General features: G+C 41.1%; 1 protein-coding gene across 1 annotated transcript; it reads right to left on the bottom strand.

Annotated features, from left to right (window-relative positions):
- Positions 1–264: 264 nt before the first annotated feature.
- PAGE4 (PAGE family member 4) lies at positions 265–21,985 on the bottom strand. The gene is made up of 5 exons (XM_032397949.1): positions 21,959–21,985; positions 4,229–4,314; positions 3,647–3,752; positions 1,568–1,693; positions 265–344 (listed from the first exon to the last, which is right to left on the bottom strand). The coding sequence occupies exons 1-5, from the start codon at positions 21,978–21,980 to the stop codon at positions 328–330; spliced, it is 357 nt and encodes a 118-aa protein (XP_032253840.1). The 5' UTR covers positions 21,981–21,985; the 3' UTR covers positions 265–327.

The raw sequence follows: 21,985 nt of genomic DNA, 5'->3' as shown, positions 1-21,985 counted from the left end.
CTGCTCAGCGGGAAGCCTGCTTCTCCCTCTCTCACTCCCCCTGCTTGTGTTCCCTCTCTCACTGTGTCTCTCTCTATCAAATAAATAAAATCTTTAAAAAAATAAAAATAAAAATAAATAAATAGCACTTCTATAGACCAGCTCTAAATAGAACATAGTTTTTTTAAAAATACCATTTATAATAGTATCAGATTCCTAGGTACAGATTTAACAAAAGATATGCATGACGACTTCAGAGCAAACTTTTAAATCTTTATTGAGAGAATTTAAGCCAAATTATCAATATAACAAACTGTATGTGTGGCTTCAGCTTCTTGTCTTTTTAATTTATGACTGTCCATCACCTAAAACATAAACGTAACAGTTGCATACATCACTTAGCAGAACTTTAGACAATAACAAAAGTACAAAAAGGACACTACGGCTTTGGTTTTATAAGATGAACCTAAAACCAGAACCCTAACCACTGCATAGACTTCTAAACTAATGTACATTTTCAGGCTTTTTAACTTTTCTAACTCTTTAAACGCATCACTCTTTTTGGTGGCATGGAGAAACACAGATTTCTCAAACCCAGAACAGATTAAATTCCAAGAGCTTATTTAAAGATAATTTTAAATAGCGAGCAAAATATGCCGGTGATCTCAGTTAAAAGAAAATCAACCAAGTAGAAACTCCAAGAAGCAAAACAAACAAGTAAACCCAGTGTCATTCGCATTCATTCAAATTCATTCACTTGAAATGGTCTTCTAATTATCCATATTAGCTAAAATAATAATGTCATACTTGGAATTGTTTTAACTACATAGAGGGCAAAGGAAATTACTCCATTTGGTTGGTCTCTTTTGTGCAAAATTATTTCGCTGATCTAGCTCAACCTTTATATGGTCTATTTATACTATGATGGCCATTTTGTTCATTTGCACCTATCGTCCTGGTGTAAGCAGTCAACAGCACTCCCTTTAACTCTCAAAAGTGTCCTGGTTTAGATGATGATAATTACATGATCACCAAAAAAAAAAAAAAAAAATTACAGACCACACTAATTATAAGCCACTGCCATCACAGATGACATTAAAATGTGAAGGAAAATATCACCATTTCTCATTTGTAGAGCTCACAATTTAAAAAAAAAAAATCAACAAACTAACCCATAAAAACAAAACAAAGAGATCCATATTATTTTTTGGTGTCTAAAAGATACAAAAGATATAGTTATTTTTGAGAGACAGTTTAGGCAAATTAAAAGAAAATCAATACTACTGTGTTGTTTAGATATCCAGTTGATATTTGGGTATGTTAAATAATTCACGTACTTTAAAAAGTATTCGACCACTTGCATTGGGTTTCCAAGGACTTCTATTCCAAAGTAATAATACTTCCATATTTTATAATTCAACAACATGGCTTTGACTTATTTTTTTGCTCTGACTCTGTCTTTGAATCTAACATTTCATGTATGAACTACCTTCCAAATAATCTTTATATTTGTGATTTGTTACAAAGGTATGATAATACTGCAGAAAAAAAACAACCCCATGACTTGTATTCTTAATGGATAACTTACCTGGTTCTCGAATTTTAGCAGGTGTTACATTAGGTGGAGTCTTCCCTTTCACATCAGGGCCATCTCCAAGCTCACCCCCAGTCTTTTCCAGACCCTTTTCCTGGCTTTCAACTTCCAATTCAAGTTCTTATATAAATAAACAGAATTATTAATGTAAGCAGTAAACCATAAATTCATCTTACTAAATAAAGCTCTGTAGGTTAGTACTGTAATAAATGTGATGTATAAAAATGCAATGAGCATTAAAGAATTTTCTGCTAGAAAATGGAGTTGTTTCTCATATATTATCTCCTCTACGAAGCTTTTCCTTTTCTAAAATGGTTTTAAGACAACTTAGTTGTTACCTTTGTAACCTATATACACTTCTATTATTATACTTATTAGATCAGCTATTAGTTTACATGAATTTCTGGCAAGATTGTGAGCTCAAGACAGAAATCATTCTCTCATTTATATTTTTTTCCTCAGCATCTAACACATTACCTGCCACCAAGCAGGCCCCAATAAATTACTGAAAAAAGTCATTACAAATAGTAAGACGAGACAAACCCAAGCTGAAGAATATTTTACAAAACAAATGGTTTGGATTCCAAAAAATGTCAATCATGAAAGACAAAGAAAGACTGAAGTACACTTCCAGGAAAAAGGAGTCCAAAGAGAGATGACAACTAAATACAGCGGGTGGTTCTGGGTTGATCCTGGATCAGGAAAAAATAATGGTATAAAAGATACTACTAAGCCAAGGGGCGCCTGGGTGGCTCAGTCGTTAAGCGTCTGCCTTCGGCTCAAGTCATGATCCCAGGGTCCTGGCCCCACATCGGGCTCCCTGCTCAGCGGGAAGCCTGCTTCTCCCTCTCCCACTCCCCCTGCTTGTGTTCCCTCTCTCGCTGCGTCTCTGTCAAATAAATAAATAAATAAAATCTCAAAAAAAAATTACTAAGCCAACTAAAAAAACTGGATATTACTAGGCCAACAGACTACATATTAATGTTTTCTTAATGTTAAAATTCCTAAATTTGATCATTGTACTGGGGTTATGTAAAATAATATCCCCTTTTTTTAGGAAACAGATACTGAATTACCTTGACAGTAAAGAGTTATATTTGAAATTTACTCTCAGATGGGTGATATTTGAAATTTACTCTCGGATGGTTTAGCAATAATAATATGTGTATTACTATCTAAAGAAAGGGTGATATGTGGCACAAGGTTAGCAATTTGTGAATTGAGATAGAGGATACAAGAATACACTGTACTTTCTTATAACCTTTCTGTAAGCTTTAAATCTTTTCTAAGTAAAAAGTTAAAAAAAAAAAAAAGTACGTGACAACTAGGGGCACCTGGGTAGCTCAGTCAGTTGAGCGTCCGACTCTCGATTTCGGCTCAGGTCATGATCCCAGTGTCGTGGGATCGAGCCCCACATAGGGCTCTGCGCTCAGCAGGGAGTCTGCTTGAGATTCTCGATCTCCCTCTCCCCCGCCCCTCCCTCCACTCACACAACCACACACAGGCCCCTCTCTCTCTAAAGTAAATCAATCTTTAAAAAAAAAAGAATATGTGACAACTAGATTATGGTTCAGGAAAACAAAAATATTGAAGACTTTAACAGCCACTAGGAAAGGATTTCACATTTTTGTTTCTCTATGATTTTCAAAAATTACAATCTAAGAACTAACCAAAATATATCTAGGTTTGCTCAAATGTTTGATGCAATGACTTAAGAAGCCCAGAAAACAGCATTCAAAAAAGGCCAAATTTAACTAGTGATATAGTGTAAATTCTATCTAAATTTAATATTGTTTCCCTTGATTTGCTAATATAGAGCCCTGGCAAGAACTGTATTTTCCAAGCATGCCAAATAATATTTTCCAAGCATGCCAAATAGTTTTAATTCACCATGGGATGGTGAAGTGCTGAAAGAAGGAACACTTATCAGAGAGGGGCTGTAGTCAGCTGCAAACTCCACCTTTCCCTTACCAAACAGGTTTCCAGCCAATTTTCAGGGAACCCTTTATCCATTTCTATTACTAATACAACCTCCTAAATGAAATACAACATGTTTCTCCATCCCCTCATCACCTTGAACCCCACATGCTCCTTCTTCTCCCTCTTGTCCAAGCTCAATATCCAGATCCTCAGCTGGTGGTTCCTCTTTTTGCAGTGTTTTTTTACCCGGTTGCTTAGCCTTGGGGGAGGGTAGGTGCAAATAAAGAGTATTGATATTAATACTATAATGATAGAAGGCGCAAATATACATACTACATGGAGATAATTAATCACAAATCTGAATTTTCCCTATGCTCTTCTCTGTAAGTATTCAATAAAATTACTCTTTCTTATAAAGAAAATATTCTAAGAAAAGAATTATCTGCAAGGACCAATAATTCTGGAAAACTTTTTAATCTTTTCTGAGATGTATTACCTGTTTATTAACAAGTACAATAGAAAAATCATAGAGACGAGTTCCAGGCTCAATTTACGTAGCCAGGCAACAACAGAATATAAGTCTTTTTGCTCAGTCTCTTTCGTGGGATTAATTTTTCACCCATTTTCAGCAAGGAAGTCCTTTAAACAACAGATCTATATTGGTTCAACAACTTTTTCAATGGTTTTTCATAAAAATTATTTCTGCCAATGGAAGTAAGACGTTAAAGCACTCACAACCCCAGGTTCATCCAGCTTAGAAGGCTTTTTTCCATCTCTCTTTCCTCTAGATCTTGATCTTACTCGAGCACTCATATTTCTCACTGAAAGTAGAAAATCGTTAACTGAAAATTGTAAGAAAACAATAATTATACTGGACTATCTTCACAGCCAACTGCTGATTATAAATTCTTTTTTTACATTTTTTGAGATTTCCAAAATAAATCTTGAATTAATAACAACTGCCTATTTTCCAATCACATCAAATTAGGCTGTCTACAAAATCTGTTTCACAGCAATCTGGCAGACAAGGGACCTTCAAGTACTTGAAAAAAGACATACAACTTTCCCAAAGAGATTTAGTTTCACAACTGGACTCCCCACTATGAAGAGATTTCATAATATATAGCCCTGTCCACCTCCCCACTGACCATTTTCAATTCTGTGCTCTGTCAGCAGTTTCAGGTGCCTCCAGGACTCAGATGCCTCCAATAGCACCCCTTAGACTCCCCCCATCTTCATCGGGCACCCTCCCCTTCACAGCCCATCATTCTCCCTTTCCCAGCACCCCCACCACAAAGGTCATGGTGGCCATACCTGTGAGGAGGATAACGACCTCAAGGAATTTACTCCCCAGAGACCAGGAACCACACTGCCCCTAACCACCGAAAGACAGACAGCACCCTCCTCACACTCACTCAAACTTGAACTCCTGGGTGGACAAATCTGCGGACCTACCGATTGAGTCTCAGTGAGAAAAAATCCACAAATAAGACTGGCCCTGCTCAGCTCAGCACCCGGAACGTGCTGCGCATGCGCCCACACCAACCACCAAGGGGCAAGTGCTGGGCACTGCGCATGTGCACTGCATCGGGCAAGTGCCGTAGGGGGAAGGGCTTCCTTGCCCCCCGAGGCCTCACTAAAAATTCCCGAATCTGTCCTCTATCGGCAGTTCCCAGTGTCTCCAAGACCCAGATACCTCAAATAACATCGCCAAGATTCGTCCCATCTTCATCTCACCCCCCCTTCCTCACCTGCCCGCCATCCTCCCTTGTCTCGGCGCCCCCCCCCAACAAAGACAAAAGCCATGGCAACCGCAAGACCCGTGAAGAGAAATACGATTACCCCAAGAACCTTGCTCCTCGGAGACCTGCCTGAAGCCCACTGGCTCTTTCCTTACTCACTCACACTTAAAACTCCTGGGAGAATGATCAAGTCTCAGTGAGAAAGAATCCAGACAGAAAGACGCGACTTGCACAGCTCCGCACCCAGAGCTTTTTGCACACGTCCCACACCAAAGGCTGATGGGAAGGCGCGTAGCACTGGACACGTGCACTGCCGCAGCACGTGCCACGTGGTATGGCTTCCCCTCCCCCCACCAGGGCCGTGCCCAAAATTCCCAAATCTGCCCTCTTTCAGCTCCTGGTGCCTCCGGGACCCAGATACATCAAATGATGCCCCAAGCTCTGTCCCATCTTCATATGACCCCCTCCCCTCCACAGCCCACCATCCTCACTCGTTCTCCACCGTGACAAGAGCCATGGTAGCTGCAACACCCATGAGAAGAACAAAGACCTCGGGGGCTTTCTGCCACAGAGGCCAGGAACTACACGGTCCTGCCCACCCAAAGCCCACTAGCTCTCTCCTCAAACTCACATTTAAACTTCTAGACTGATCTGGAGACCTACCTATTGAGTCTCAGACAGCGAGAAAGAATCCAGACAGAACGATGCAATCTGCACTGCACTGCACCCGGACCACGTTGCACACAGCCCCACACCAATGGCTGATGGGACAGTGTGGGCACTGGGCATGCGCACTGCATCACGCATGTGCTTCGTGGGCGGGGCTGTCTCATTCCTTCATCCGGGACCCCACCGAGGATTCCGTAATCTGTCCTTTGTCGGCAGTACCTGATGCCTCTGGCACCCAGATACCTCAAATAACATCCCCAAGACTCACCCCAACTTCATCTGACCCCTTTACAGCCCACCGTCCTCCCTTGTCCTGGCCCCGCCACGGCAAGGGCCGTGGTAGCCACAGGACCTTTGAGGAGAAAGAGGACGAGTTGGAGGAACTTCCTTCTCAGAGACTACAGATCTCTCTGCCCCGATCCATCTGAGTCTTGCTGGCCCCCCCTCACACTCATGCATTCACGCCTATTCACATTTACACTTGCCGAGAGACAGGAGAGAGCCTGTTGGAGAATCAGAAAGGGCATGAAAATGGTATCTATCTTCCGTTGCCACCTAAACACAACCTCTGCGGAGTCAACTTCACCAGCCAATCCCAAGCTTCGGAGGTATGTGTAATAACACCTGTGGGTATGCACGGCGATGTGTGTGTCACATAGGCTGTGGATCCAGCCTTCCCAACCAAGCAGAAACTCTGCCCCGCCTGGAGCAGGGCATTGTTTCTGAGTCCTGGAAGACTTGTCCTTCCCTTCTCCACCCCCAAAATCTTTCAGTGTGTCTAGGACTGTTCCCAGCCCTGCATTTCACCTGCCAATTGGCTCTCCAAATTTTCTCCTCAGTGCAGCTGTCCCAGGGGCCCTCAAGAGAATCTTTAGTCTCCCCAGAGATGTGTGAAAGCTTTTAGGCTCTGAAAGTGTGCAAAGCCATTTTAAGCATGAGAGGAATCCAGAAAATGCAAAGAAACGGATTGATAAATCCAAATCCAAATGTATAAGCTTTAAAACTCGTACACATCTTGTAACCCAGCACTCGTACTTCTAAAAACTTTATGTTAGGGCACCTGGGTGGCTCAGTCGGTTCAGCGTCTGCCTTCCACTCAGGTCATGATCCTAGGGTCCCGGGATCGAGTCCCGCATCAGGCTCCCAGCTCAGTGGGGAGTCTGCTTCTCCCTCTACCCTCCCCCCTGCTCATGATCTCTCTCTTTCACTCTCTCTCTCTCAAATAAATAAATAAAATCTTAAAAAAATAAAACTTTATGTTAAGGAAACTGTCTTGGATGTGAACAAAGATTTAGATACATGGGACTTCCAAAGCAGCTTAATTTATAAAAAGAATGGTCATGGACTTGCTATATAAATAAATTGCAGCACATTTGAAAATGAAATGTGGCCACCATCAAAACCAATACTGAATAATGTCTGCTGTCATATTGGTGCTGCTCACATTGAGTTATTAACTTGAAACAGCTGGTTATGTAGCCTTGTGTATGTGCAGCACGATCCCAAAAGAAGAGAGAGGCTTTGGAAAAGTTCGCCTCCTACTCCTCTCAGACAGTAAATAGACTTTGTTTTCCTGAAGCCAGCAAGTTCCAGGGCTCCAAAGACACATGGTACTCCCCAGGTAACACAGCAGGTAAAATGCAGTCCTCAGGGTTGTAGGTCTCCTGCCTCTGGTAAACCTCCAGAAGCTTCACCATCACCTAGGTGGTCTGGTCCTCCACTGTCAGGGGAAGAATGAGGGGAGGGGAGGGGAGGGGAAGAGGAGGAGGACAGCCGCCCACTGCTCCTGCTTTTGGGAAACAACGGCAGGTGGATACCCATAAGACAGAAAGGACTTTGCCCTGCCCTGCCCTATCTCCACCCCCTACCAAAAACCCTTTCTGTCTTTCATTCCCAAACCCTGCAGGTTACCTTTAGAGAAGCACACATTCTTTGATCGTTAGAAAGATCCCCTGTGGCAGAAGCAGAATTGCCACGTTACTCCCTCTCTTCTTCCCTCTCTCCCCTCCTCTCACCCTCCCTGTCTCATACAGACAAGCTCTAGAGTCAATTTAGAGCCAAGTGTAAAGAATATATAATTTTTCCTTAATCTCACTAATTAGGGATAACCACTTTTAATATCTAATCAGGAGCTGTTCCTACAACTCAGATCTTCATGTGTATGAAATAAAGATTTATTGAGAAGGACTGAGGTCTCATACTCTTTAATCAGCATAAACTGTGGGATCTGACCTCAGTCTCATGTTTCCCCTCAGGTAAGCTCTTTTATTGGCTCTTAGTCATTTCCTGTTATCTCTTGGAAAGGCTATCTGCTGCCCAGCTGTTTCCCTGACCTTGGTGCTTTGTCTGTTGGCAGCAGCTGTGCTCTCTGGGTAGGATCAAGTTTCTTCAGGACGCTGGGAAGATGGGGTCCTGTCTGTGTGAGAGCTTGGAGTCTAAACTGAAAAAAAAAATCCAATCTGCCCAGTGCTGCAAGCCTTCCGGGTAACCTCATACTCGGACAGCGTTAGGACAGAGCAACTGCTCTGACCAAGGACAATCAGGTACTCCCAAGCCCTTGTTTGTATCCTTGTGAAGACTGTAGGTATCATTTCATTTTATTTGTTTTATGGCACAAGTAAAACCTGTTCCTTACAAATAATTCAGTCAACTAAAAATTGCTCGGTCCCACTGTCATGTCATGATTATTTAAATCCCAGCATGAGGTCATCTAATTCTGGGTAGAATTAACGCCTGGAAGTAACAGTGTTGTTGCTAGGACCACTGAGGGGAGCCACATGGCATCCCTTTATGCCATTCCTGTCCCTCCCCTCCCTCACCATAGCAGAGGGAAAAGAGATTTTTTTGTCCATCCATTTACCATTGTTGGAGGTGATGATCAAGAATGGGGACTAGCGACTGTGCCCAGTCTGGAGTGGAACAGGTATCAGGGTCCAACCCCAGGCCAAGGCCCAGGTGGTACACGGGCCAAAGGTGAGCCCTTTTCAGACTGTCCGAAGACCCACTGGGAGAAATGTGATATATGCTACCTGGGTCAGCTGTGAGCAGGATGTACAGACACAAGGCCGTGGTGAAGCCACGGTGAGGGGAGGCAGCTGTGACTGTGCTGAGTGGGTGCTGACCCAGCCTGCGTCCGATACCTGGAGGAGGGGAAGAGTCAGGGTCACGCACTGACTGCGAGTGTGTGCTTCCGAGGGAGATGATGGTGGTGGGGAGGGCTCTGTTCTTCCCTGTCTTGTCTTCTGCTGGCCTAGGTACTGCCCCTGTGGGTCTGAGTGTGGACCACACCTGGGAGTTACTGCTCACAACCACCACCCTCATGTGCAGTTGGGAGAAATCCCAACAGCTAGCCTTGGAGAGAGAGAGCAATAGAGGGTATACAGCTAGGGTGTATGAGTTGTGTCTGTGGTGAGCCCCAACAGCTCACGTAACTCATCCGCACCCCTTTAGATGAGGGAGAGGAAGCAGGTTTAGAGGTTCATGAGAAACTCCTGACACTCTCAGTATCTCTCAGTTAGTAATGCACTAAGCATTCTTTCCCAGCAATCTCCCTTTTGGGATTCATTGTAAAGGTATATTCATCCAAGTAGACTGTGGTATATATACAACAGTTGTAAGAATGCAAAAAGTGCCTGTGTGTTCAGTAATGTATTTGCTCATAGGAGCTGCAGTAACACCAGACAATGGAAATTTTGCAGCCATTGAAGAATTAGATCAATTAACATATAGTGGTATATACTGATGTCCATTAATTAAGGTTAAATAATACCAAAAAGGCATAGAATACTATAGTATGATTTTATTTCTTTTTTAAGATTTTATTTATTTATTTGACAGGGAGAGACACAGCGGGAGAGGGAACACAAGCAGGGGGAGTAGGAGAGGGAGAAGCAGGCTTCCCGCTGAGCAGGGAGCCCGATGTGGGGCTCGATCCCAGGACCCTGGGATCATGACCTGAGCCGAAGGCAGACGCTTAACGACTGAGCCACCCAGGCACCCCTGATTTTGTTTGTTTTAAACAGACACATGTGTGTCTATGTGTGTGTTTTTTGTTGATTATTTCTCATCTTTTTGCTATTATAAGAAAAATTGGAATGAACATCTTATTCTTGTGCTGTAGCACACTTTTCTCATATTGGAATGTATTCCTGGAAACTGAATTGCTGGATGAAAGGAAAGTGGGAGCTTTAAATGTTTTTAATTTGTCTTGCTAGATGACTCAAAAATAGGAGAAATCATTTTATACTCCAGCTTGTGTATAAGAAGGCCTGTTTTCTTTTTTTAAAAAAGATTTTATTTATTTGAGAGAGAGAGCATGCACACAGGTGGGGGAGGGGCAGAGGGAGAGGGAGAAGCAGACTCCCCGCTGAGCAGGGAGCCCGACACAGGGCTCAATCCCAGGACCCTGGGATCATGACCTGAGCCGAAGGCAGATGCTTAACCGACTGAGCCACCCAGGCGCCCCAAGAAGGCCTGTTTTCTTCCACCCTTGCAATTGTTGGGTATAACTTTAGTTCTTTTTCTGCTATTTTGATGGGAGAAAATGTTACCATACTAGTATCTGCATTTGCATTCTTGATAAATAATAAAGTTGAACATTATTACTCAAGTAATTCATGCTCATAGTAAAAAAAAACCATAAAGTCAGAAAGGGGAGAATTGAGAAATAACCCTGGGATTCCAGCATTCATTAAAAACCTCTCTTCTGGGGTGACTGGGTGGCTCAGTAAGTTAAGCATCTGACTCTTGATTTCAGCTCAGGTCGTGAACTCAGGATTGTGATATCAAGCCCCAAGTCGGTTCCGCACTGGTCGTGGAGCCTGCTTAAGATTCTCTCTCCCTTTCCCTCCACCCCTCCCCCTCCTCTCCCTCTCATAAAAAAAAACTCTCTTCTCTTTGTCATTTTAATGCATATATTTCCATATATATATGTCTTACACATTCATTCTAGATTATCATCCATGCTGCAGCAGACATCCTCATGAATCATTGCCTGCCTACTTCCTTAATGATTTCTTTTTTTTTTTTTAAAGATTTTATTCATTTATTTGACAGAGAGAGACAACACAAGCAAGGGGAGTGGGAGAGGGAGAAGCAGGCTCCCCGCAGAGCAGGGAGCCCGATGTGGGACTCGATCCCAGGACCCTGGGATCATGACCTGAGCCGAAGGCAGTCGCCCAACCGACTGAGCCACCCAGGCGCCCCCTTAATGATTTCTTTAGGAAAAAAATTCTACATGAAGAAATAAGGGCTTAAGAGTATTTACAACTTGCCTGACATCACACCCTCTGGCAAGGTATTCCAGGAATTAAACCTATCTGATCCCACTGCCTTTGCTCATTTCTTTACATTGTGCTGCCGCATGGATCTGCCAGTTCCCTTGAATCCTTTAGCTCAAGAAGAAGCTTAGCAACCCCATGACCATCATCCATAAGAGGTGATGTGGTGTTAAGTACCCATATGTGCTGGATCCAGCACTGGCACAGGTAACATCATGAGCTAAGTCATGGAAGCTGGTAGGTCCTAAAATGCTTGGAAACTGCAGAGGCCCCTGAGGCTAGAGATTCAGGCTCTGGGTGAGAGGGGGATCTTTTCTTTTGTGTCCTCGACAAACAGTAGAGTACAATAAGTGAATGAGTAGATTGACAATATAAATATTCTGTGAGGTAATTTTTTTAAATCACTGCCTGCTAATCATGAAGGAAGTTTTCATGATTGCAAAGGAGAGTTCCTGTAACTCTGATTGACAAAGCATGTCATTTTAAACTTTGACTCCAACAATCTGTAAACGCCAGATACCACTCATGCACATTTAGTTGTTGCACACACACTCGCGTGTATTCAGATAGCTATTACTTAGTGTCGGCATTTTTGGGTGGTTCACCTGAAGCCATGGAGAGGAAGGAAGCTTTTGTCCCTCTTGGCAGCTCCATCACCTGCAGAAATTGCCCTTTTTTCTCTCTTCCTTATACAGAAGCTTCCAGAGTTCCCTTTCTGTGCCAACCAATCCCCAATTTATAACTGTGCTTTCAGTCTTCTGTCCAGGGCTTCGCACCTGTGCTCATCCAGCTTTGGACTTTTCTCTCTCGGATGAGTTTCCACTTATGTACATATCCCTTGGTAGTCAGACGACTGGTGAAGGTACCTTGGTCATGCTGGCCTTTGCTGGCTCTTCTGCCTGTATATGCCTTTGCCAAAAATCAGTTCGTGCATGGGTTTATTTCTGGACTCTCTGCTTCGTTCCATTTATCTATATGTCAATATCATATTATTGTGATATAGTTTTATAATAATTCTTGAAATCTTGTTCTGGTTAATCTAGGTCCTTTGCATTTCCATATGAATTTTAGAATCAGCTTGTCAATTTCTACAAAAAATACTGCTGGGATTTTGATTGAGAATGTGTTAAATTTATAGATTAATTTGGGGAGAATCGACACCTTAACCATTTGGAGTCCTTAGACCCATAAACAAGATATATATCTCTTTATTTACTTAGGTCTTAATTTCTCTCAGCGGTGTTTTGTAGTTTTCAGTGTACATATCTTTCACTTCTTTTGTCAGATTTATCCCTATGTATTTCATATGTTTTATGGTATTGTAAATTCTATTGGATTTTATTTCAATTTTTTGTTCTTGCTAGTATATGGAAATAAAACTGACTCCTTTATATTGAGCTTGAATCCTGCAACTTTGCTAGACTCACTTGTTGATTTTAGTAGCTTTTAATTAGATTCCATCACATTTTCTGGGTGCCTGGGTGGCTCATTTGGTTAAGCATCTGACTTCAGCTCAGGTCATGATCCCAGTGTCCTAGGATCAAGTCCTGCATCGGGCTCCCTGCTCAGCACAGAGCCTGCTTCTCCCTCTGCCTGCCACTTTCTTGCACTCTCTCTCTCTCTGACAAATAAGTAAATAAAATCTTAAAAAAAAATAAAAATAAACTGTTAAAATATATTCCATCACATTTTCTATGAAAATGATCGTGTCATCTATGAGTAGACAGTTTTACTTATTCATTTCCAATCTGTATGCATTTTAATTTTACCTGATTACACTACCTAGAACTTTGAGTACAATATTGAATACAAGTGGTGAGAGTGGACATCTTTGTCTTATTCCTGATATTAGGGCAAAAGCATTCAATATTCTGCATCTGTTAAAACAATCATATGGGCTTTTTCTCTTTTGGTTTATTAATATGGTGGATTTCATTGATCGATTTTCAAATATTAAACCAGCCCTGTATTATTGAGATAAATTCCATTCAGTCATGATGTATTATCTTTTCAACATATTGTTGGGTTTAATATGTTAAAATCTTGTATCAAATTATTGTATCTATACTTATGAGGCAGACTGATCTGTAGTTTTCTATTGTCTTTATCTGGTTTTGGAATCAAGGAAATTCTGGCGTCATAGAATGAGTAGGAAAGTAGTCTTTCCTCTTCAATATTTTGGAAGAGTTCGTATAGAATTGCTATTATTTACTCCTCAAATATTTGTTATAATTCTCCAGTGATGCCATTTGGGATTTGAGTATTCTTTGTGGGAACATTTTTTTTTTTCACTAAAATTTCAATTCCTTTAATAGATGAAGGGTTATTCAGGTTATCTATTTCTTCTTAAGTGAGCCTTGGTATTCTGCATCTTTCAGATTGTCTATTATATCTGCTGATTTTCTGCCTATATATTCTGTCAATTATTAAGAAAGAGATATTGGGGCACCTGGATGGCTCAGTTGATTAAGTGTCTGCCTTCAGCTCAGGCCATGATCCCAGGGTCCTGGGATCGAGCCCCATGTCGGGCTCCCTGCTCAATGAGGAGTCTGCTTCTCCCTCTCCCTCTGCTATTCCCCCTGCTTGTGCACGTGCTCGCTCTCTCTCTCTCTCTTTCTGTCCCTCTCTCTCTCTGTCAAATGAATAAATAAAATCTTTTTAAAAAAAGAGATATTGAAATCTCAGGCTATAACTATGGATTTCTCTGACCACTTTCTTACACCATATACAAAAATAAATTCAAAATGGATTAAGTACCTAAATGTGAGACCTGAAAGCATAAAAATCCTAGAAGAGAGCACAGGCAGTAATTTCTCTGATATTGGCTGTAGCAACATTTGTCTAGATATGTCTCCTCAAGCAAAGGAAACAAAAGCAAAACTAAACTATTGGGACTACATCAAAATAAAAAGCTTCTTGGGGCACCTGGGTGGCTCATCGTTAAGCGTCTGCCTTCAGCTCAGGTCATGATCCCGGGGTCCTGGGATCGAGCCCGCATCGGGCTCCCTGCTCAGCGGGAAGCCTGCTTCTCCCTCTCCCACTCCCCCTGCTTGTGTTCCCTCTCTCACTGTGTCTCTCTCTGTCAAATAAATAAATAAAATCTTTAAAAAAAATAAATAAAAATAAAAGCTTCTTCACAGCAAAGGAAACAGTCAACAAAACAAAAAGGCAACCTACTGAATGGGAGAAGATATTCGCAAATGACATATCTGATAAAGGGTTAGTATCCAAAATTTATTTTTTTTATTTTTTATTTCTTGAAGAAACAAATGAAATAGAAATTTATTTGCAATTGATGGTGATATAGACATAATACAGTCATTCATATATATGTGTGTGTATGTATATACATGCAAATATACATGATGAAAGTAATGAACTACAACATTTTTGTAATGAAGCTGATAATAAATACTAAAAAAATCATTTAAAAAAGCCTTCAGCATAGCAGTACACAGTCTTAGGTATATCTGATAATATGAAGGACTGCAGGACACACATATCAACCTAAAGATCCTAAAATATTATTGAACTTTTTTGCAGATAAATTCTCCCATTGTTATCATTACTTTCAAAATATCATTTGGAAACCTGTAGTCAAATTAGAAAATCAAATGGAACACAAACTGAGCTTTTGAAATTTTTAATAAATGCCAATGCTTGAAAACAAAGATTGTAAACAGGAAGGTATTGAAAAATGTCCCTTTAAGCAAGCATGGGAAGATCTGAATAAATTATACAATGAGAGCTCAAATAGTGTAAAAGACTTACTTTGAAATTCTGTAATTAGCTTTGTAATGTATCTTCTTATAAGAGTGCTTTTTTGAAAAGCTCTTATTCTTAATGGGGCAAATTTATATTCTGTAATAGATTGGAATAAAATTGAGAAAGCCTATAAGCTTGCAGCATCTAAATTAGGGAGGGCTTTCATATTGGCTAAAGAAAGTTCCTTTGAGGAAAGAAAAAATGATAGTACCTGTGAAAAATATTTTGGATGATTGTGTGTGTGTGTGTGTGTGTGTGTAAATGTATGTATACGTATACACACACAATTTAAGTGGAAAAAAGAAAGTAGAATTGAAAATATTCTCCTCTTTAGTAGAATTTGCCCTGCACTTGACATACCTTCGTGCCTGTAGGGTAAGCATTTTCTTGGCTAAAAATAGGATAGTATATAGAGAAATTTAAAGAAGTTTCAAACTTATCAGCTATGATGCAACTTTGAAGAATATCACTGGCTACTTTATTAAATCATTAAAAATACTAAAATTTTGAAAGAACACATAAAAATAGCACTAGCAACATATTATGAAAGAATATATTCTTAAGAAATATATTAAGGGGCACCTGGGTGGCTCAGTCATTAAGCATCCGCCTTCGGCTCAGGTCATGATCCCAGGGTCCTGGGATTGAGCCCCGCATCGGGCTCCCTGCTCCGCGGGAAGCCTGCTTCTCCCTCTCCCACTCCCCCTGCTTGTGTTCCTGCTCTCGCTAATTCTCTTTCTGTCAAATAAATAAATAAAATCTTAGAAATCAGAAATATGTTAAAATATGGAATACTTTTTATTATGCTCAGTTAGCCACTGTATAGTACATCATTAGTTTTTGATGTAGTGTTCAGTGATTCAGTAGTCGCATATAACACCCGGTGCTCATCACAACACGAGCCCCCCTTAATACCCATCACCCTGTAACCCTAACCCCCTCCCCCTCCCCCCTTCCCTCTGAAACCCTCAGTTTGTTTCCCGGGGTCCATAGTCTCTCATGGTTCATCTCCCCCTCTGATTCCCCCCCTTCATTTTTCCCTTCCTTCTCCTAATGTCCTCCATGCTATTCCTTATGTTCCACATATAAGTGAAACCAAATGATATTGTCTTTCTCTGCTTGACTTACTTCACTTAGCATAATCTCCTCCAGTTCCATCCATGTTGATGCAAATGGTGGGTATTCATCCTTCTGATGGCTGAATAATATTCCATTGTATATATGGACCAAATCTTCTTTATCCATTCATCTGTTGAAGGGCATCTCGGCTCCTTCCACAGTTTGGCTATTGTGGACATTGCTGCTATGAACACTGGGGTGCATGTGCCCTTTCTTTTCATTACATCTGTGTCTTTGGGGTAAATACCTAGTAGTGCAGTTGCTGAGTCATAGGGTAGCTCTATTTTTAACATCCAAAATTTATATGGAACTTATAAAACTGAACATCCCAAAAACAAATAATCCAATTAAAAATGGGCAGAAGGCATGAACAGACATTTCTTCAAAGAGGACATCCAGATGGCCAACACATGAAAAGATGCTCAACATCACTGTGCATCAGGGAAACACAAATCAAAACTACAATGAGTTATCACCTAACACCTGTCAGAATGCCTAAAATCAACAACACAAGAAACAACAGGTGTTGGCGAAGATGTGGAGAAAAAGGGACCCTCTTGCAGTTGGTGGAAATGCAAATGTGTGCAGCCACTGTGGAAAACAGTATGGAGGTTTCTCAAAAAATTAAAAATATAAACACCATGAGATCCAGCAATTCCACTACTGGGTATTTACCCCATGAATACTAAAACACTAATTCGAAAAGATATATGCACCCCTATGTTTAGAGCAGCATTATTTACAATAGCCAAAGTATGGAAGAAGCCCAAGTGTGCTCAATAGATGAATGGATAAAGAAGTGGTACACACACACACACACACACACACACACACACACACACACTGGAATATTACTCAGCCATATAAAGGAGTGAAATCTTGCCATTAGTAATGACATGGATGGAGCTAGAGAGTATTATGCTAAGTGAAATAAGTTAGTCAGAGAAAGACAAACGTTATACAATTTCACTCATATGTGGAATTTAAGAAACAAAACAAACAAGCAAAGGGAAAGAAAAGAGAAAGAGAGAGGCAAACCAAGAAACAGACACTTAACTATAGAGAACAAACTGATGTTTACCAGAGGCGGGCTGTTGGCAGATGGGCTAAATAGGTGATGGGGATTTAGGAGTGCCCTTGTTGTGATGAGCACCAGGTGTTGTATGTAAGTCTTGAATCACTGTATTGTACACCTAAAACTAATATTACAGCTCTCTGTTAACTAACTGGAATTTAAAAACTTCAAAAAAGGGGAGCCTGGTTGGCTCAGTCGTAAAGCGTCTGCCTTCAGCTCAGGTTATGATCCCAGGGTCCTGGAATCGAGCCCTGCTCAGTAGGGAGGCCACTTCTCCCTCCGTCCCTCCTCCTGCTCATGCTCTCTCTCTCTTTCTCTCTCTCTCTCAAATAAATAAAATCTTTTTAAAAACTTAAAAAAATAAAGAGTATTTAGAGCCCCCCTGCCAAAGGATAATCAATTTAATCCTCCCCATATTAATGGTCTAAAGAAAAAACCATATGATCATGTCAATTGATGCAGAATAAGTATTTGACAAAATATAACATCCATTCATGATTTAAAAAAAAACCTTCAGCAAACTAGGACTAGAAGGAAATTTCCTGAAGTTGGTAAAAGGTATGTGCAAAAACCTATAGCTAACATAGTATTTGATGTTGGGAGACTGAGTGCTTTTCTTCAAAGATTAGGAATGAGGAAAAGATTTCCATTCTCATCATTTCTACTCAACAACATGCTGAAAATCTTTTTTTTTTAAGATTTTATTTATTTATTTGACAGAGAGAGACACAGCGAGAGAGGGAACACAAGCAGGGGGAGTGGGAGAGGGAGAAGAACGCTTCCTGTACAGCAGGGAGCCTGATGTGGGACTCGATCCCAGGACCCTGGGATCATGACCTGAGCCGAAGGCAGAGGCTTAATGACTGAGCCACCCAGGCGCCCCAACATGCTGAAAATCTTAACCAGCATAATAAGGCAAGAATAAGAAAGAAAAAGCATTCATATTAGAATGGAAAAAATAAAACTAAAAATCACCCTATTTGCAGACAACATGATTGTCTATATAGGAATCCCAAGGAATCTGGAAAAACAAAACAAAACAAAACAAACTTCTTAGAATAAGTGAGTTTAGCTAGGCCACAATATACAAGAGCAACATACAAAAAGCAGTTGAATTTTTATACATGAGCCATGTAAATTGGAAACCCAAATTATTTTTAAAATATTTACAATCATTCAGAATATTGACATGCTTAGATCTGAATCTCACAAAATACATACAAGATCTGTATGTAGAGGTAAAAACTGAATGGGGAGAAATTAGAGAGGGAGACAAACCATGAGAGACTCTTGGCTCTGGGAAACAAACTGAGGGTTGCGGAAGGGGAGGTGGGTTGGTGGATGGGGCAACTGGGTGATGGGCATTAAGGAGGGCATGTAATGTGATGAGCACTGGGTGTTATACGCAACTGATGGAATGACTGAACACTACATCTGGAACTAATGATGTACTATATGTTGGCTAATTGAATTTAAATTAAAAAAAACAAGATCTGTATGTTGAAAACTGTAAGATACTGAATAAAGAAATCAAAAAAGGCCTAAATAAATGAAAACACTATGTTCATAGATTTGAAAACCCAACATAGTCAAGATATCAACTATCTCCATATTGAAACATAGATTTAACACAATACTGGTCAAAATCCTAGCAAGAATTTTTTGTATATATAGAGAAGCTGGTTTTAAAATTTATTTTAAAAAGGCAAAAATAAACAAATAAATAAAATAAAATTTATTTTTAAAAGGCAAAAGAGGGGCGCCTGGGTGGCTCAGTCGGTTAAGTGTCTGCCCTCAGCTCAGGTCATGATCCCAGGGTCCTGGGATCAAATCCCTCATCAGGGAGCCTGCTTCTCCCTCTCCGCGCCCCCCCCCACCCCGCCACTTGTGCTCTGTCTCTCTCTCTCTGTCAAATAAATAAAATCACTTCTCGGCCTTTTGGATAAGATCAAGTGTAAAAAAAGGTAAAAGAATTGGAATAGCGAAAACAATTTTGGAAAAAGAAGAAAGTTGAAGGAATCCACACTACCTCCTTTTGAAGAGTACTTGTCAGGTCATTTTTAGACTCTCTCAATTTGGGTTTGATATTTTCTTGTGATTGAACTAAGATAATGGCTTTTGGGGAAGAATACCATTCAGGTGAAATGCCCTTCTTGTTACATCATATCTGAGGGTATGTTATATAAATATGACTTGTTACTGGTGATATTAACCTTGATCACATGGTTTAGGTGGTATCCATCAGATTTCTCCATTGTAAAATTACTGTTTTTCCCTTTCCCTAGTCTTCATTAGAAGTGCATTACTAAGTCCAGCCCACACCCAAGAAGAAGAGAGTTAAGCTTCACCTCCTGGAGAAAAGAATATATAAAAAAATTTATAGATATATGTTAAAATCTCTATAGAAACTAGCAAATATTTGGAGAAAAATACATTGAGGCCATGAAAATATTTTTTTCACCTCAATGTTTAGGCCTTTGATTTTAGTATGAATCCAGGGAACTTGCCTAGAAAAACTATTGCTGTGCTGTTCTAATAGTGGTTTTACTGATTTTCTGTTTCACTCATTCCTTCTACATTTATTATTTGGAATTCTTTTTTTTTTTTAATTTTATTTTATTATGTTATGTTAGGAGAGATGAACCATGAGAGACTATGGACTCTGAGAAGCAAACTGAGGGTTTTCGCCGGGGGTGGGGGGGAAATGGGTTAGCCCGGTGATGGGTATTAAGGAGGGCACGTACTGCATGGAGCACTGGGTGTTATACGACAACAATGAATCATGGATCACTACATCAAAAACTGGTGATGTATGGAATTCTTCTGTAAGGAAGATTTGTCCCTTCTCCCCCATTTATTTTTTTATTCAATCATTTATTTATATCAGTATGTATACATGGATATTTATTTTATTTCTTAGGTTCTATTCCAATACACTTGTTTTGTATTTTGTGGCTCCAATTGTTGCAGTTTGGCCATTGGGACCTACGTCTTCTCAGACTGGCTCCTGTGTGATTTTGACATGGCCTTCGTCTTCTTTGTTGTTTTGTTTTTCTTTTTGTTTTTTAGCTTCCCCTTACTTTCTGGCACTACAAGATTATACAGGTTCATCTTCTGCCCTAGAATCAGCCATTTCTCCAGGGTTCCTGGTTTCTTTTATTGAGAAATGGTATTCAGAAACGGAGATCTGGATGCTAAACCATCTGATTTTAAGAATTATTATAGACTGGAGGAGCAAGATGGTGGAGGAGTAGGAGACCTGGATTTCGTCTGGTCCCAGGAATTCAGCTGGATAGGGATCAAACCATTCTGAACACCTAGGAGCTCAACCAGAGATGTAAGAAAAGAATAGCAGCAACTCTCTGAACAGAAAAGCGACCACTTTATGGAAGGTAGGACGTGGGGAGAAGTGAATCCGAGGCGATATTCGGGAGGATAGACGGCGGGGGAGGGGGCCTCCGTCAGCAGCTACCGGCAAGTGATAGAGCCGCGGAGCACAAAATCGGAACTTTTAGAAGTCGGCTCCACTGAGGGACGTCGCTCCAGTGGCTAAGCGGGGGGTGGAACCCTCATGGAACAGTGTGGTCTCAGGACCCTCGGGGTCACAGAAAGACCAGGGGTGCCTGAGTGCGGCAGAGCTCCCAGGTATCAGAGCGGGGAAGCCGGCTGCAGAGACGAAGCAGAGGAGCGGGCTCTCAGCTCGGGGTGGCCATAAACCGTGATCCGCGGCACAGTCAGGCCCCTGCTCCTCCAGCAGGGACCCAACAAGCGGCAGATCCGGGGAGACTCCCTTTCCTCCCCCAGGAGGAGCGGCGCGGGAGCGCACCACGGGGATCTGCTGGGTTTGGAGACTCCACACGGGGTCGGGTGCCAGAGATAGAAAGGCGCGGTCACAGGCCGGGTGAGCACGGAGTGCGGCCGGAGACCAGGGAGACGGGAGTGACTGGCGGCTTTTCTCTGGGGGCGCACTGAGGAGCGGGGCCCCGAGTTCTCGGCTCCTCCGGGGCGGAGACTGGGAGGCCGCCATTTTCACTCTCCGCCTCCAAAGCTGTACGGAAAGCTTGCAGGGAACAAAAGCTCCCGAGAGCAAACCCGAGCAGAGTACTTAGCCCGGACCAGCAAGGGCGGGGCAATTCCGCCTCCGGCAAAGACATTTGGGAACCACGGCAACAGGCCCCTCCCCCAGAAGATCAGCGAGAACAGCCAGCCAAGACCAAGTTTAGCCATCAATGAGAACGGCCGAACTCCAACGCTAGGGGAATACTGCACATAGAATTCATGGCTTTTTTACCATGATTCTCTAGTCTTTCAAAGTAAATTTTTTGAATTTTCTTTTTTTTTCTTTTTCTATTTTTTCTAATTTTTCTTTTTCCCTTTTTCAACCAACATCTTATCAATCGCTTTTTTAAAAATCTTTTTTATTTTTCATTTTTAGAGTCATATTCTATCCCTTCATTGTAGTTAACCTTATTTTTGGTATATATATGTTGTTCTCTCTTTAAAATTTTGGGACCAAAATATACCCTAAATCTCTAGTGTATGGCTTTGTGCTAGTCTCCTGCCTGATCACATTCTCTCCCCCCCATTTTTTTTTAATTTCTCTTCTTTCTTTTTTCAACCAACTTCATATCTTATCAATTCCTTTTATAAAATCTTTTATAAGTTTCATCTTTACACTGATATTCTATCCCTTCATCATATTTACCCTTATTTTTGTACATTTATAAGTTTTTCTTTCCTTAAAATTTTGGGAGGCAGTTTTTTCTAACAGACCAAAATATGCCTAATATCTAGTGTGTGGCACTGATCTACTCACCAGCTTGATCATATTTGATCATATTCT

The sequence above is a fragment of the Phoca vitulina genome, unplaced genomic scaffold (assembly GCF_004348235.1).
Source record: "Phoca vitulina isolate PV1807 unplaced genomic scaffold, GSC_HSeal_1.0 scaffold107, whole genome shotgun sequence".
NCBI lineage: Eukaryota > Metazoa > Chordata > Mammalia > Carnivora > Phocidae > Phoca > Phoca vitulina.
The sequence above is the reverse complement of the archived record's forward strand: the minus strand, read 5'-3'. Positions and strand labels throughout refer to the sequence as shown.

Bases quoted from the DNA above. Each gene is read 5' to 3' on its own strand.
- PAGE4 (XM_032397949.1), bottom strand. From the start codon at position 21,980: ATGATCAAATATGATCAAGCTG. The intron at 3,753-4,228 runs GTGAGTGCTTTA...CCCTCCCCCAAG, and splicing joins AGCTGGATGAACCTGGGGTT to GCTAAGCAACCGGGTAAAAA. The intron at 1,694-3,646 runs GTGATGAGGGGA...TATTTATATAAG, and splicing joins AGGAGCATGTGGGGTTCAAG to AACTTGAATTGGAAGTTGAA.